Genomic DNA, 14,943 nt, shown 5'->3' with positions numbered 1-14,943 from the left:
ACTTCTCATGGCGGCTGACTCCAGACGTCATCAGTTCTGCTTCCAACATGTTCTCACACACACACACACACACACACACACACACAAAAAAAAACAGTCAGAAGCAGCCAAATCTGTTTTACCAACTGACCCCTCCTCTTCATACACACCACTGCCGACCTCCCTGACCCCTGCGACTACTCTCATGCTTGAGTTGCTTGAAACGTAGGGCCCCATCAGCTCCAGTGTCTCTTCTGGTCCGCAGCCAGGAAATCGAGCGTTTGCAGATAAAAGGCGGGGAAACAGATGAGTGGCGCAAACAAAAAAAAACTGTTTCCAAGCAGCTCAAAGACTTGCTGTGTACAGCTACAAGGAAAGAAAAAAATAAAAAGGAAAAATCTACAAGCTGGAAAGGACCCAGTGCCTGCAGACGTCACCGACATGGACAACACAACCAGTGAGAGAGAATGAAGGATAATGAGTAATACTTGTGTGTTTCAGTGGAGCTAAACAGATCGCAGCCGGCCCAGGCTATAAATGGAAAATGACTCCATCCCTGGAAAAACACCACAAGGGAGCCGCACGCACTCCACCTCCTCTTCCTCCTCCTCTACCTCTCACCGCCACTCACTCAAAGATCATCCTCGCTTTCCATCTCCACACACAAAGCTGGGGCGCGCGAAGCACACGAGCTGCAGCCACAGTTGGTGTGTATACATAAACAAGAGTGTGATAAGGCTCCACTGACACTATCCCACACAACGTGATAATAACGTCACTTCTCTCAGCACACTGCGCGTCCTTCTGGAGTGGGCTGCTCCGCGCCAAGAAGCCGAGGCTCGTTCCAGTCGAGCTTCCCCTCAAACAGCAACAACACACACACACACACAAAAAAAACAAAACACTTTTTTTTTTTTTTTTTTTTTTTAGTGAAGATTTTCTTCAGATCCATCAGGACACTTTCGCAAAGCTTTCAGCGCCCTCTTAAAGCAACTAAGCTGGGGGCAACAAAGGTCGCTGGGTGTGATAAACCTGACGAAGGAAGCTTGAAAGCATCGCTGCGGTGCGGAGCTGATGGTGCTATCAGATTTTCTGCAGCTAGGAGGGCATGGGAACGAACGGCAAGGCCAGATGCCGTCCCAGTGTGGAGTTGGATGGCGATCAAGGAGCCGGCCACAGGACCGGCTCGGCTGTTCACAGGGCAACGGAGCAACCTTAGCCGTAACGAGAACCACCGTCCTCTGCGTCCCGCTCGACAAAGAGTCATTCCTGGTCAACCTGCGCCTGCGTTTACATTCACCTGAAACCAATTAATTTGCTTTCAAAAATTAAACAAGGAGAGCAGAGTGTATGTTTTCTTGTAGAGAAAAAAAAAGAAAAAGAGCTGCATTATCAGTGTAAAGCGGAGGAAGAAATAACTTGAAAAGCTGGTTGTGTTGTGTATAAAAGCACATTAACCTGCTGCTAAATGAATCACAAATTAAACATTGTAACACTTAATTATAGTTCTGTTAATAAAAAGATATTTTGGCCTGCTTTTAGCTTCCACGCAATGACTTTCAGTTTTTTGGTGGGCAGAAAAAATACCAAATCGTAATGTTTGTCATTTTTTGGTGAGAGCTAGAAAAATGCAGGTGCATCCTTTCAGCAGTCTCTGGCAGTGAGCAGCAACAGGTGGGGGAGAGGCAGCACCGCACTAGTCTCTGATCAAGCTGCTATGAAAAGCGGAGCTGGGATTTAGAGAATTTTGAAAATCCCACAGATAATCGTTTACACAGAGCTGCAGCCCCTCTTGAGAGCAGCATTAAACTTTGGTAAAATGTCAACGCAACCTCGTAAATATACAGTTTTGACAAGCGATCACTTTTTATCACTACCAACTCAAAACGACAGTAGAACTATGTGTAAATAACTACTTTGCTTTTCCAGGAAAGTGTGCTACGTGTAGTGAACCTCCTGCCAAACACCCCGCATAGATCCCATGTCTGTTTCTACAATTTTATTTAGAAAGAAGATACGTTTCTTAAAATTGAAATTCCAAGTGATTTTAACAAGTAATTTAGCTGGAAATGCCTAATTTATGAAAACGTCGTCGCAAGAAACTCACCCGAATCTTCATTGTCCGCGTTTTCCCTCCACAGTTCTTCTTAAGCAGCATTTTCTGTGGAGAACAGACATGTTCAGCAGCACGAACAGCTTTCTGAAAAATGCTATTTATACATACATGCATAGGTGGAGTGAACTTAACATAGAGTGAACCACAGAACACTACCGAATACAGAAGATTTCAGAACATTTCAGTCGTGAAATGTGATATCTTAGCATGACAAAAGGGTGAATCAGGATGTAAATCCAGCTGTCTGACTAAAACTAAACACTCGGAGCTTATGCAATATCCTGTCTCCCTCTGCCCTCCATGTCCACACAGCTTCGCCATTCTCAGACAAAAAGAAAAGAAAAAGAAAGACACACAGTGGGGACGGAGGGACCACACAATCATCAAATTGTCTGAAGTTTGGGGAGGCAGCTTCCAAGGACCTCGGGGAAGAATGGAAACACAAGACTCCTGCTGTTGTGATGTGGGACAGAGAACTGCCGTCCACTTGCCCCCATCCTCACCTCATGCCAACCCTGATCTATTCTGTGTCAGTGGCACAACTGGGAGAGCAGACCACCTAAACGTGAAGGTGAAAACAGAAATTAGGCTCCCTGCCGAGGCTTGGTTTCAAAATACGCTCTTGTACGTTTCTATGTGGATTTCACCCAGATGTGATGTGCGGCTGTGAAATAAGAAGTTGCTGGTTTGTCACAACAATCTGCCAGATTAAGAGTCACAATTTACTTTAGTTCAGATCAGCACCTGGTTTCATCTGGGATCCCATATTGTCCATTCATATAAACCTAAACTTTGTCCACTTATCAGGACACGGTTTTTATTTTTTTTTATTTATTTAGTTGTTTCTTTTTAAACCATCAACCACATCACCTTTTACATCATCACATCATCGTCTTCTATGCCAAAACAGTAGAATTATCCTACCCTGCAAAATGATTCACATTCTGTCACGTTACACCCGCAGACATTTCACCATTGTGAAACATGGTGGTGGCGGCATCATGCTGAGGCAACGCTCTCACAAGGACTAAAGCTGGTTAGAGTAGATGGGCTGATGAATGGAGAAATACTAGAAGAAACAAAATGTAGTTGTGCAAAAACACGACTAATGTGAGATGACTATTTAAGAAATGTCATTTAGGGGTATCTGAGTAATGAGGCTAAATACAAATGCAAGACACATTTTTCAGATTTTCACTGGTAAAACATTTATGCTGCTTCGTGTTGGTCATCATCTGTCAAATAAAATCCCAACAAAAACATTGAAGTTCATGGCTGCAATGTAACAAGAAACAACCCTTCCGAAACCAGAGAGTTTAGATCATAGATTGATCTTCGTGCAGGAGTTATACGGGATCAAATTTCAGCCAACCTTAAATTAAAATCCAAGTGGTGTAGTCTTCAGTGTGACTGTGACTATGGCCCAGCTGCTGCTGAGAAAGTATGAACGCCCCCTCTTCCAAACTAAATCGCACATGTTCAAATGTTTGTTTACAAGAAAGAGGCAAGAACGGTCAGTTTGGTCCAGAAATCTGCTCGCCTCTTCCGGCGGGTTCTCCAGTTATGGGTCAAATTTCAAGCCTACGACGCCTTGCTTTGTCTCCTAAAACACGTTTTTTTACATTAAACGTGAGCATCAAGTGTACACTCTATATGACCTGCATCTGGCACGCAAACTGTTGCTCTTCCATGGATTATTACACTAACAAATGGTTCAACCTCATCTGTGACGTGGATTATCGAGGGATTAGTGGGGGACTTAAAGAAAGCAACTCGCTGACCTTTTAACCTTCCTTTTTCAATGAAATTATGGCAGGCATAAATGCAGCATTTTGTTCTTGCTGTGGCCAAACTCTTTGGGGACATGTGTAAGAAAATTACCAAAAAAATAAATGTTTTTAAGCTTTGCATATTTTTCTATTTACCTAGAACAATTATCATATGAAACTTTTGCTTTCTTGCACCAAATTCTTGAAATTTGCCAACCCTTAACCGCATTTTTTTAAACTCTGTTCTCCAGTTTCTCCTGCAGGACCGTTCATGTAAAGGGTTAATTGGGGGAAACTCCGGCTGAGTCTGCTTGCTACCTCTGCAGGCCCCCTTTTGTATACCCAGCAGCACCTCCCATTCCACTTGACTGAGCGTGCACACGCTCACAGACACACACGGATACTTGCAAAAGGAGCAGGAGGATGTGCACATGCTGGCTGGATGATGGATGCACACACACTGTTCGATCAGCACTGCCCACCGTCTCCCATCATCTTTTCTTTCCCTCAAAAAAAAAAAAAAAAAAAAAAACACAACGCATGGACATATGGAGCCCTGAAACCTGCATCTTCCTCCCCCGCGCCCCTCCCTGCACGCATACTGTCCTGTCCACTGTGTGGGCCAACAGGTCTATTGGATTTTAATGATTAGCGGACCAGCTTCTCCATGACTCATTAGCGGCTGTCGTTTTTCTCTTGTTTATTTAATCCTCTCCTTCTGCCTCCCACCCCTTCGTCGTTTCCCCTCGCTCACCAGCCTTTGTGAGAAATGAGGGCGGACATCTGCCGTCCGTCCCTCCCTCTCCTTCATCCCTCTCCAGCAGGACCACCGAGGTGGAGAGTGTCCAGCTAAGGAAATGGAAGGCTTTCTTTGCATTTTGTGCTGTCCTGCATGCTTCTTAGTGTTAATATTATTCCTTTAAAAGTTTCCCTTTGTGTCATAACACGTTTCTGCGGTATGCTTAAGAACAGATAGAGTATTTTAAACATCAAATGCCAGCATTGATCCCGGTTCTTCACGTAACTTCTATAGTTCCCACTGACAGAGTGGTTTTTATTTTTATTATTTCAAAGAAGAACAACCCGACACACTGGTTGAGTCATTGTTTTCTCTAACAGGCAAATCATCTTCCGATCAAATGAGGATTTTCCAGTTTAAATATGTTCGGACTACTGTTCTGCTGGCCATCCTTTTCTCTTCCTTCAAGTCTGTCATATTTTCTTTTCTTAGACATGTGTGACTTATTTGCTGCCAATATGTAGCAACCTCTGCACTGGTGGCACCACAGTTCTCTAGCGTTATTCTCAGGAGGAGATGACCTTGAACCTCCAGAAGTCTCCATCACTGCAGGCTGAAGCTTTCCACTTGAAGTCATTAAGGAGCCAGAAAACTGTTATTAGTTATCGGTGATACTCTTTGCAGCTGTTTCCTCCACGGGAGGCCATTTTAATGCAAAGAGATAATGGCTGCAACTCCAACTCTTGCTAAAACAGTGTGCTCCTTTGTTTTTTAGATCACCGTCAGTCTGCTACCTCGATTATTAGAGCAATTTCACAGAGATGAAGCTTTCTCAGCTTCACTTGGAATGACAATACATAAAATCGGACATAAAATGGAGCAAATAATATCTGAGAAATGTACCAATTCTGCCACTAACTGATGAAAAAGATCATTTTTAAGTTTTACTTTACATTAAAAGTTTATTTAACTGAAATAAACAGAGTTTTAAAAATATGAAAGCAATAATAATTATTATTGTTCATTTTCTGTCAAACTGAACGCTTCGCCTCTGCAGTCCAATTTAAAAGTCTGAATTTGAATTAAAGCAGAACTAATAACACAACTTAATATCTCTCTTCTGAAATACATATAAACGGTGTGCAAAAGCACATTTCTCCCTGCAACATGTTGTATTGACTTCAAACTGAAGGTGCTGCTCCTACTCATTACTGACTTTCTAAGACAGGTTCTAAACACCTATAAAAGGAAATAAAAGCTACGCTGAACCACAACTAAAACCTGCAAAGTTCCAAAGTAGCTTTCCCACTTGGTGAGTAATTTGTGAAAAGAAACAAGCAATCTGTTTCTCTTCTGCACTTTGTAATTCTGCAGAGTTAGTAGACTTTGGAGGACAAATTGGGAAACTAACCTGTTGCATTTTTTCCAGGTCCAGACTGGGTCTCCCCGGTTCTCCGCTGTAGCTGTGCCGATACTTTCTATAAGGTGCTGATTGGTCGAAGTGGGTCAGGATGATGGGCCGTGCGAGTGGCTGAGCCACCTGGAGCTGAAACCTCATTGGGGGTGGTTTCAAGTTACGCGGCGGACTGGAGCTGAACAGGACGGGGCTGGGAGAGGCCGCCAGGCAAGCGGCACCGGGCTCAACCAGAGGTCTGACCGAGGCCGGGGGCGACCGGCAGCCACACAGGTCCCGCACTTCTTCATCGCTGGAGGGGCTACTGTGATGGTCGCCATGGCGCTGGGGGAAGCCGGACACCCACTTCCTGTTGTCGCCGCAGCTGATCCGCTCCAGCTCTTCCTCTGATGAGTGACGGTCCAGATTGGCATCTAGTAGGAGGCGGAGGCGTCGTAACCGGGCCGGAGACACGGGACCCTGGTTGTGCTGCTGGCTGGTGGCCAAAGGGGTGAGGGCACAATTTCTCCGTCTCTCTGAAGATGTTGAAGCAGGAAAGAGCAGGAAGAATCCCAGTCAAAAAAAAAAAAAATCCAAATGCAACTATCTACGTGCATTTAGTAAAATCAAACCTGAATTATGTGAATCATTATTTACAAGAAAAATGATTTAGATGGCTCATGTACCTCTATCAATCTGTGCGAGCTCCTGGTTCTCGCCTTCTGAGTCATCACTCTCCCCTCCCTCTCCACTGCCATGATAGGAAATCTAAAAGAAAAAAACAGCAAAAAAACAAACAAACAAAAAAAAACATTCAGCTTGTCACATATTACAGTTAAGTAAGGCAGGCGACTACTACTGTATTACATTATTAAAAAATCAAGTTGCATTTCTTCTGCTGGAGGTCTATGTATAACTGAACCAATCAAAACAATTCACTCTACTCATAATCTCATAATGACTAGTAAATTTCCAGTAAATTTCTCTACATTTTGGTACTTTTACACACTGTAGCAACATGGTCACCAAAGGAGGCTGTGTCTAACAGCTTTAATTACAAAAAGCAACAAAATCGGCGGCGATTATCTCAGTTTTATATGTCGGCCTTTAGCTGTAACGTCATTCCCAGATCAAAAATCTATCAAGACAAACTTAATGCAGAATTAGTATCTCGGTGTTCAGTAGTCCCAGACTAATACACAGAGCAACTGGAAAAAATTTAAAGTGTACAGAGTGCACCTTAATTTGCAGAAAATGTTTACATACATACAAGCTGCATTTTAGACACGTGAAACAATTACCTTTCTTTGACTGTTTTTAATGGGGGGTTTTTTGTGTTTGTTTTACAGCAATAAATCTACAACAGTTCATGTTGCAGTGAGAACAAAAGCTGATTTTATTGCACAATAAAAATAGACACATAAAGTTGAGTCATCCTGTTGACAAACTGCAGACTTTGTTTCCCACGACCTAAAGAGGCATGGCTTAAAAATATATATAAATAAAATCAATTCCTCTTTTATAGCAGCAGAAACAATACAGATAGCCTGCTGTATGCAACGCTGAGAGTTAAGTAATGCGCCTCACACTCAGTAATTACCACTCAGAGGCTTCGCTGAGCAGCTGCCATCTGTGCATGTGTGTATGTGTGTGTGTGTGTGTATATGCTTACAGTGTGTAAAACACACACACTCTTCGCTCTGAAGCTTCTCAGAACGTGTGAAAAGGGGGAACAGGAGCCAAAGCTCCAAATCCCAACAAACCAAAGGCTGTATTCAAATGATATTAAAAGGAAATTCCACTGTTTGGTTTAGCAGCCTCTTCAGCAGAGCTCTGTTTCGACAGTCCTGCTGCATCACGAAGCCAAAACTTCCCCGTTTTCATGTCTGAAATCAGATTTAATATATTTTGTATGTAGTCACAAGAGAACATGGAAGACTTACTATGTAGTGAGTCATGGCAGAGTAAACCAAACAACAGATCACAGTTAATTAATCATATGTGTGGATCAAAATATACTTAAATAATAACGTCCTAATTATATACATTAATAGGCTGGAATGTCCAGAATTCTCAACTGGACGGTATTTCTACAACCGTCAGGCTTTCCTGAGCCACACGGTTCCAGGGGTTTCGATACAAAATAAATAAATAAAAAAAATTACTCAGTCTGAGCAACAACTTCATGCAGGGAATGTCTTTGCTAAGTGCTATTAACTATTGTCAGCCATCGTCAATGAAACTGCTCAAACTCTTCTTTTCTAAGAAACAAAAGCGCAGGAAAGTAGCAATAAAACTATAATCATCCCTCAAGTACTTATAGATGTCCTCAAGAGAGCCATGTGTATTCCCTGAAATGAGTTCATTTTTCTTCTACCATATTTAGCTTTTGGAGCTTCTGTCTGGAAACTTCTCCACAGAGCGATGACTGTCCCTCTGACAGCAAGTTAAGCTGACAGTAATGATTTGGCATTTCCTTCGCCCCGGGAGTCACCTCAAAGGCTCATGGATCAGAGGACCCTTGTGTAGGATACGGGCGTATGTCATAGTAATACTGCATCTCTGACTCTAAACTGGACCAACTCACATGTAGGCATAGTGAAAAACACACTGATGGACCAAAACACAACACTAAATCAACATAAACGGGAGTCTAAGTCGGTACACAGACGCACTGCAACTACGCGAACAGCCAGTGAGCTTCGCTCCTGCATATTTAAAGTAGGTTTCTTGACAATGTGCCGTTTTGGACTCATTCCTTAGTGTCTGTTGCATATTTGCAGCATCTGACAGGAGGGATTGTTACTGTGGAAGAGGGAACCTGAAAACTTTGCATGTGCTTTTCTGTGACCCACATCTGATAATGTTTCTGCTCTGGCATGATTTCACAGTTTGCTGCAACAAAAAACAAGATCCTGCCTAACTGACAATCAGCTTATGGTTAGACAGGTCGTCTGATGGTAGATATGAAAAACAGGTGAGAAGGAAGTATCTTGTTCAAACTCCACTGTAGTGCTAAAGCATTTTAGCACACAAAATATTTATATATTCAAAATTAAAAGGTAAACTTTCAGTCGCTGAAGAGATGCCTAGTAACTCCATTAGGGTACTATGCATCTATTTTTACTAATTCACTACAAAAAGGAGCTCTTGTGTTATATAGGCTCATACATTCACATTTTATTTCACACTTTTTCCTTCCACTCAACTTTCTATTCACAAGCTTGAATACAGCCAGCTTCTTTAGCAATAATTCTTTGTAACTTACATTCTCTGTGGAGGGAGTCAAGTCAGCCGTCTTTGCTTTAAACTATTTATGTACATGTGTTACTGGATAATAAAGCAATAACATTGGAAAAAGTATATTTAGAAAAGTAACTTATTTTTTATTTTTTCATAGTCAAAAGCACAAAGTTCTACATGGCTAAGCATGCGTCAGTTCTTTAGTTCGTAGCAGTCAGACGGATGTTTTGTACAAGTTCTGACTTCTTATGGTTTAAAGAAACCATAAGAACCATTTACTATTTATTTAATTATATCACTGAGCCACATGGCAACTCAAAAAGAATATAGATGGTATTTACTAATGATTTCAATAGCTAAGTACGCAAGACTTATTTTTTTTTTCTTAGAGAATCTAATTTTGAGAAAAAAAACAAAAAAAAAAACATGAAATGCTATTTTCCTAATATCTATATCACCAATTAAATGTTTAAGGCCCAGAGGAATAGAAACTGGGGTCAAGACATCCTTCTCAGATGAATACGACACTAATCTTTACAAAGTTAGCACTCACTTTTAGTTCAGCTTCCTTTTGGGTTCTGCAGATGCAACAAAACGCGGAGACAAAATGACATTGTCAAATATAATAACTGAGACGGCGTTTCTTGGCCCATAACAATTGCTTTCTTTGTCCATCCTTGTTTAAGCTTTAAACAGACTTCTCTGATCTTTATATTTAAGCATTAAAAAAACTACTTTTTATTAATGCACACTAACCCGGACAAAGAGTTGTGTGCTTGTGTGTCAAGAACAGTTGAATGAAATCCTTGTCAGCCCCCTGCATCACTGAGCAGCTTGCTAAGCTGGATCAATGGCAATGTCAAAGCGTACTCACACCACCCAGTTCACACACATATCAGCTTTGCTCCGTCCTTCCAAACTGACACGGACACTGCCTCACAAAACACACCGGTACAAGATCAGAGATGGTCGATTTCTTTTCTCTTGCACACATGTGGATTTTTAACTCAAGTTAGGCCGATTTTTGATCACCTCGAGTGCCTGGATTGCTGCACGAAGACCAAACTCCAATTTAAAATCTGTGTGCAAACCAGCCCTTGGAAACAGGAGAAGAAGTCTAGAATTCAGAGAAGTCCGACTTTGGTATGCCATTTTTAGCAATAAGCAGCTACTTTTAACGAACAAGATGGAACAACATCAAAGAGAACCTGCTGTAAGCCATGCTGATTTAAAAAAAAAAACTATGGGCTCACTTAAGGAGTAAAACCCAATCAGTGAAAATATTTGAACAATGGGCTCGCTTTCTCTGCTGGAAGTAATTTTATAAAGTACGAGATAAAAGGCCAGCTTTAGTGGGCTCTGCATGGGCAGAGCAACCTTACAAACTGAGATACAGCACAAATCACAAGGATCTAATGCTGCTTCAGATGTTCTTCCATGCAAATCAGCCTCCAAGAAACTGCTGCACATGTGCACCAGAAGCAGCAAAGAAAGAACATGGCACAAGCATGCGCAAAGTTGTGATGCAAAGCTTGAATATGTGGCTCCTGAGTCAAAGTGCAGATAAATAGTTTTCATTAAGATGCTAACCCCAGATCAGGGTTTATAAATGTACAAGGGAATAAATGGGCCAAGTTTTGCTGTTTAAACATTAACAATTGATGTTAATTAATTGTTAACAAACTGGCTCCTGTTCATGCTGTCTACTGAACTGGAGATTTTGGTTGCATTTATACAAAGGAAAGTGGTTGGACCTTCTAGAATTCTCACAGCAAAGTTTAGGTTTGCTACTGTATAACCTGTATATTTGCAGTCCACACTTTAGACAGACTCGAGTTGACTACACCATGCAATCGATTGGGGCTATTCACTAAGGTTTGAGTATGAAAACATGCAACTGAAATAATTGTACCGACCGTCACATTGGCAACATCTGTTGAGACAAACGTATTTTCCTCACTCTTTTCTTTTTTTCTTTTTATGAAAATTTTACTTTCTATAAACTTCACTGAAATCATTATCCAGTGTGGAGGTTATGGGCAGTAAGAGTTGGCCAACTATATTACATTGGTTAACTATTACTAACTATATTGGCAACAATTGGCCAACTATGTATATTACGAGGAAGCAGAGAATGGATATATTGGATTTGAAATGCAATGGTCCACTAAATATTGCATCTATGCAGTCCTTGACAATTTTAGTGCTTCACATGCTGGTATTACAATGACCACTGCAATTCAATATAAATTAATCTCCGACATGTCCTGGCAACTGGCTAATAAATAATGACGGCAGCTGTAGCATTCACATTTGCATTATCGGATTGTTTTGTTTTATATTTTAGCAAACCTGTAAAATGCTTCTTTGTTCCATGCTTCTAAAGTTTTAGGAATGACTTAAACGTCAAGATGTTGAGGTTCAAGTATTTATAATTTATTAGTATTAAGAGTAAACTCAAATCTCACTATCCATTCCTGATCTGCTGACTGATTTTATATCAGTTGTACAAGAAGCAAACAATCTGGCCATGGATTTTTTTGTTTGTTTGTTTACACTTGCAGCCGAGTCTGCAACAATCATTACTATTTTTCTGTGCACAGCTTGCAAATCACATTATTGCCTGTGTACACGATGTAGCAAATCTAGAGTTTCCCTAATAATCTACATGTTTTCAACCCACTGTCATGCAATCAGCCCCATTTAACCGGCTCTGAACTGTATTAGAAGTCAATCCATCAATCAGTCACAGCAAAGTAAGCTTGCTAATGTTAGCTTAGCACTTTAGCAAAGTGAATAAAATTGTTAACTGGATCAAAACATGATCACTACTATAGCTATACGCATCATGTCTGGTAAAACATGATGAAGCTCATTGGTGAATAATTGTAATACTAATGGAAGACAACTTTACTGCTCTGAAAATCTATGAGTTTTTTTTAAGCACATAAGTGAATATTATCATCTTTAAATAACAATCAGAGATGAAAACTGTATGAGCAAATGCCTCATTTTTAAGGAGTCAAATCTCCAGGGCACAAACAAATGGCTGCATGAAAATCATAGCTTAAAATACTAAAAATACCAGAGTCTAATGGCCCAATGAAACTATATTTCAGGATTTTGTAAACATGAGAAGTCCATCCTCATCTACCCTGTAATTCTCAAATTAATAAACATAAAGTAGGTTGCATGGTAGCGAGAAGGTCCTGGGATCGAATCCCAAGCGTGGAGTCTTTTTGCATGGAGATTGCCTGTTCTTTCTGGGTATTCTGATTTTGTCCCACAGTCTCAAACTATGACTGTTAGGTAAATTGGTGACCACACCTAAGAACAATGTGAGCCCTGTGATGAAGTGGTGGTTTCCACATTGTACTCCATCTATTGCCACGTGAGCCAAGAGCATCCCAATGAACCTGCATGGACAAGCACCTACACTTTCTTAGCAATGCTTAGTAGTCTGGCTTGTCCTGGTCGATGCAAAGTTTCTGTTCTCCTTGAGGTCTGATGTACTAAATCAGTTTAACAAAGGCCAAACATGATAAAATCTACTACAGCCTCTTAGATAGTGGCTGTAGTTTTGAATCTAACAGAAAATAAAGGGATTAACAAGATTATCTCCATTCACTACTCACATCAGAATAATGTCCGCAACCTTTTTTCTGTTTTTTATTCAAGTTGAAAAAAGTCCATCAACGTCCATGCCATGGGTGATGCAGTTATACACTGAAAAATAGAACGTTCAACAGTTTTGATGCACTTAACACATCAAAGATTAGAAAAAGTATTTTCTAATCAGAGCCTGTCATGGAAAAACTGGCTGAGTGATTTTTAAAAGTCGCAAATATCCACTGTCATTTGGGTACTACAAAGAAGTGGTAATTTACTCGCTTTGACACATTTCTGTGACCCAATAACGACTCGCAGTGTAGTGCTCAGTAAGACTTTCCCAATTTTTGTATGGATCTTGTCTCTGGTAAAGGTCAAATAGTTTAATGTGGTTTGCTGGGTTTGAGGGGGTTGTTTTCATAATGATCTGCATTGGAGAACTTCATATTTCCCATCATCCAGAGGAAATGATTATATCACCGAGTGGGAACACATAAACATAAACAAATGTGGACAACAGAGGTTGCACGATTTCAGTGTCAGTATCCTCGGCTGGGCCCTTTGAACGGGAGCAATTTGGCACAAAATGGCAGCCATGCGACTGACATACAGTCGGCTGATGCACAATAGTATAGATGGAGCAAGTTAGTGACCCATGGAGGACACTATTCACTCGTCTCCTAAGTAAAAAAGGGGCATTGTGCAAACTGAGCAAGCAGTGACAAAGGAGAGCACGTACGTGGGTTCAGCTGTGGAAAATTGTAGATGTTGGGATAATTATGGCTCAGAGCAGTTTTTAAAAGTACTATGTTTGTTTTTTTTCTAGTCTGTCTATAGATCCAAATTGTTGTTCAATGTTTGTCTTGACACATAGAGCAATTATAGAGCCTGAAGAAAATGAGTGCAAATGTGTTACTCTCCTTCTCTCTCCTTCACTCACTCATACACACTCACACACACACACACACAGCAAAGCATGAGTAAAAGCTATATTATCCACATCTGGAAAAGAGTTGAAAATGCCTTCAAACATGGTACTGAATGAGTCGTAATGAACTCAAAGGCAGAGAAAACTACAGATTTGAGAACACACGAAAGTAAAAAAAAATTTAAATAAAATTACCGAGGCAAAATGGAGAACTGAAAAGGAAAGAATGGTAATTAACTCATTATTACCCCTTGCAGGAGTCATTACAAGGACTTCAATCTGACTAAAGTAAAGCCAAGCTGCACCCACTAAGGCTAATGTCTTTCTCAGATGTTTTCCCTGCAATGACAACCATGTTTTCTAACAGAAACTGATTCCAACTTACCTTCAGCTGGAAAGGATGGATTTCATTGAGTGAATGTCTTCTCAGCTTTTTCGTCAGTGTCTTTAGCATTTTATGTAAAGTAGCTTATGGTTATCACCAATAATAAGCTACTTTGATGTCTTTTAAATGACGATTACAAGTTCATTAGCTAACCTGAGCGACCTACAGAAGGCATTTTTACTTGAAAACCTACTAGTTACGACAAAATTTTAAAAAATCAATCTGAACTTCAGGTTAGCCGATGTCGATCAAGATGTTAAACCGAATTTAGTTAAACTGCGTAGATGCGTCTTGTGTTCATGAGCTGTACGCAGCAAACTACTTCTTTACCACTTCATCTGAGTTCGTATGCGCCAGGTAGGTTAACATGTTCTCCTCCGGAAGCCTTCTTTTACTCTAACACAGTTTTAACTCAAAGATGTTCCTTTAAAAATAATAAAATAACACCAAACTCGCTCGCATTCAGACACGCACACACACTCACTCTCACACTCACACACATACACACAGCCTGACTGATCATCGGACACACAAACACAGAAATCCTGCTCCGGCTCTAGCCGTAGTGCACACCGATTGGCTAAGTGTTTTTCTACGGGCTCGTAGTGTGTTGTGATTGGCCCATATTGAGCCAATGGGCGGAGCTAAGAGTTAAAGCCACACTGCGGAGAGATCCCTGTTGACATTTTTAGTTTATGATCGTAGAAATGACATAAATTAATAAATACATTTAAAAATGGTAGTTAAATAAAAAACGATCTATAATTAATATAAGTCGATAA

At 40.7% G+C, this 14,943-nt stretch overlaps 1 protein-coding gene across 1 annotated transcript; it reads right to left on the bottom strand.

Annotated features, from left to right (window-relative positions):
• Positions 1-903: 903 nt before the first annotated feature.
• Positions 904-14,685, bottom strand: LOC106942447 (uncharacterized). Its single transcript, XM_015025719.1, has 4 exons — positions 14,162-14,685; positions 6,683-6,764; positions 6,015-6,532; positions 904-2,140 (listed from the first exon to the last, which is right to left on the bottom strand). Exons 1-4 carry the CDS (start codon positions 14,228-14,230, stop codon positions 2,039-2,041), a joined length of 771 nt encoding a protein of 256 aa, XP_014881205.1. The 5' UTR covers positions 14,231-14,685; the 3' UTR covers positions 904-2,038.
• Between the last annotated feature and the right edge of the window lie 258 nt (positions 14,686-14,943).

The sequence above is a fragment of the Poecilia latipinna genome, unplaced genomic scaffold (assembly GCF_001443285.1).
Source record: "Poecilia latipinna isolate Pla-1442-1.1 unplaced genomic scaffold, P_latipinna-1.0 Scaffold4283, whole genome shotgun sequence".
Lineage (NCBI taxonomy): Eukaryota > Metazoa > Chordata > Actinopteri > Cyprinodontiformes > Poeciliidae > Poecilia > Poecilia latipinna.
This window is presented reverse-complemented; position numbering and strand designations above follow the sequence as displayed.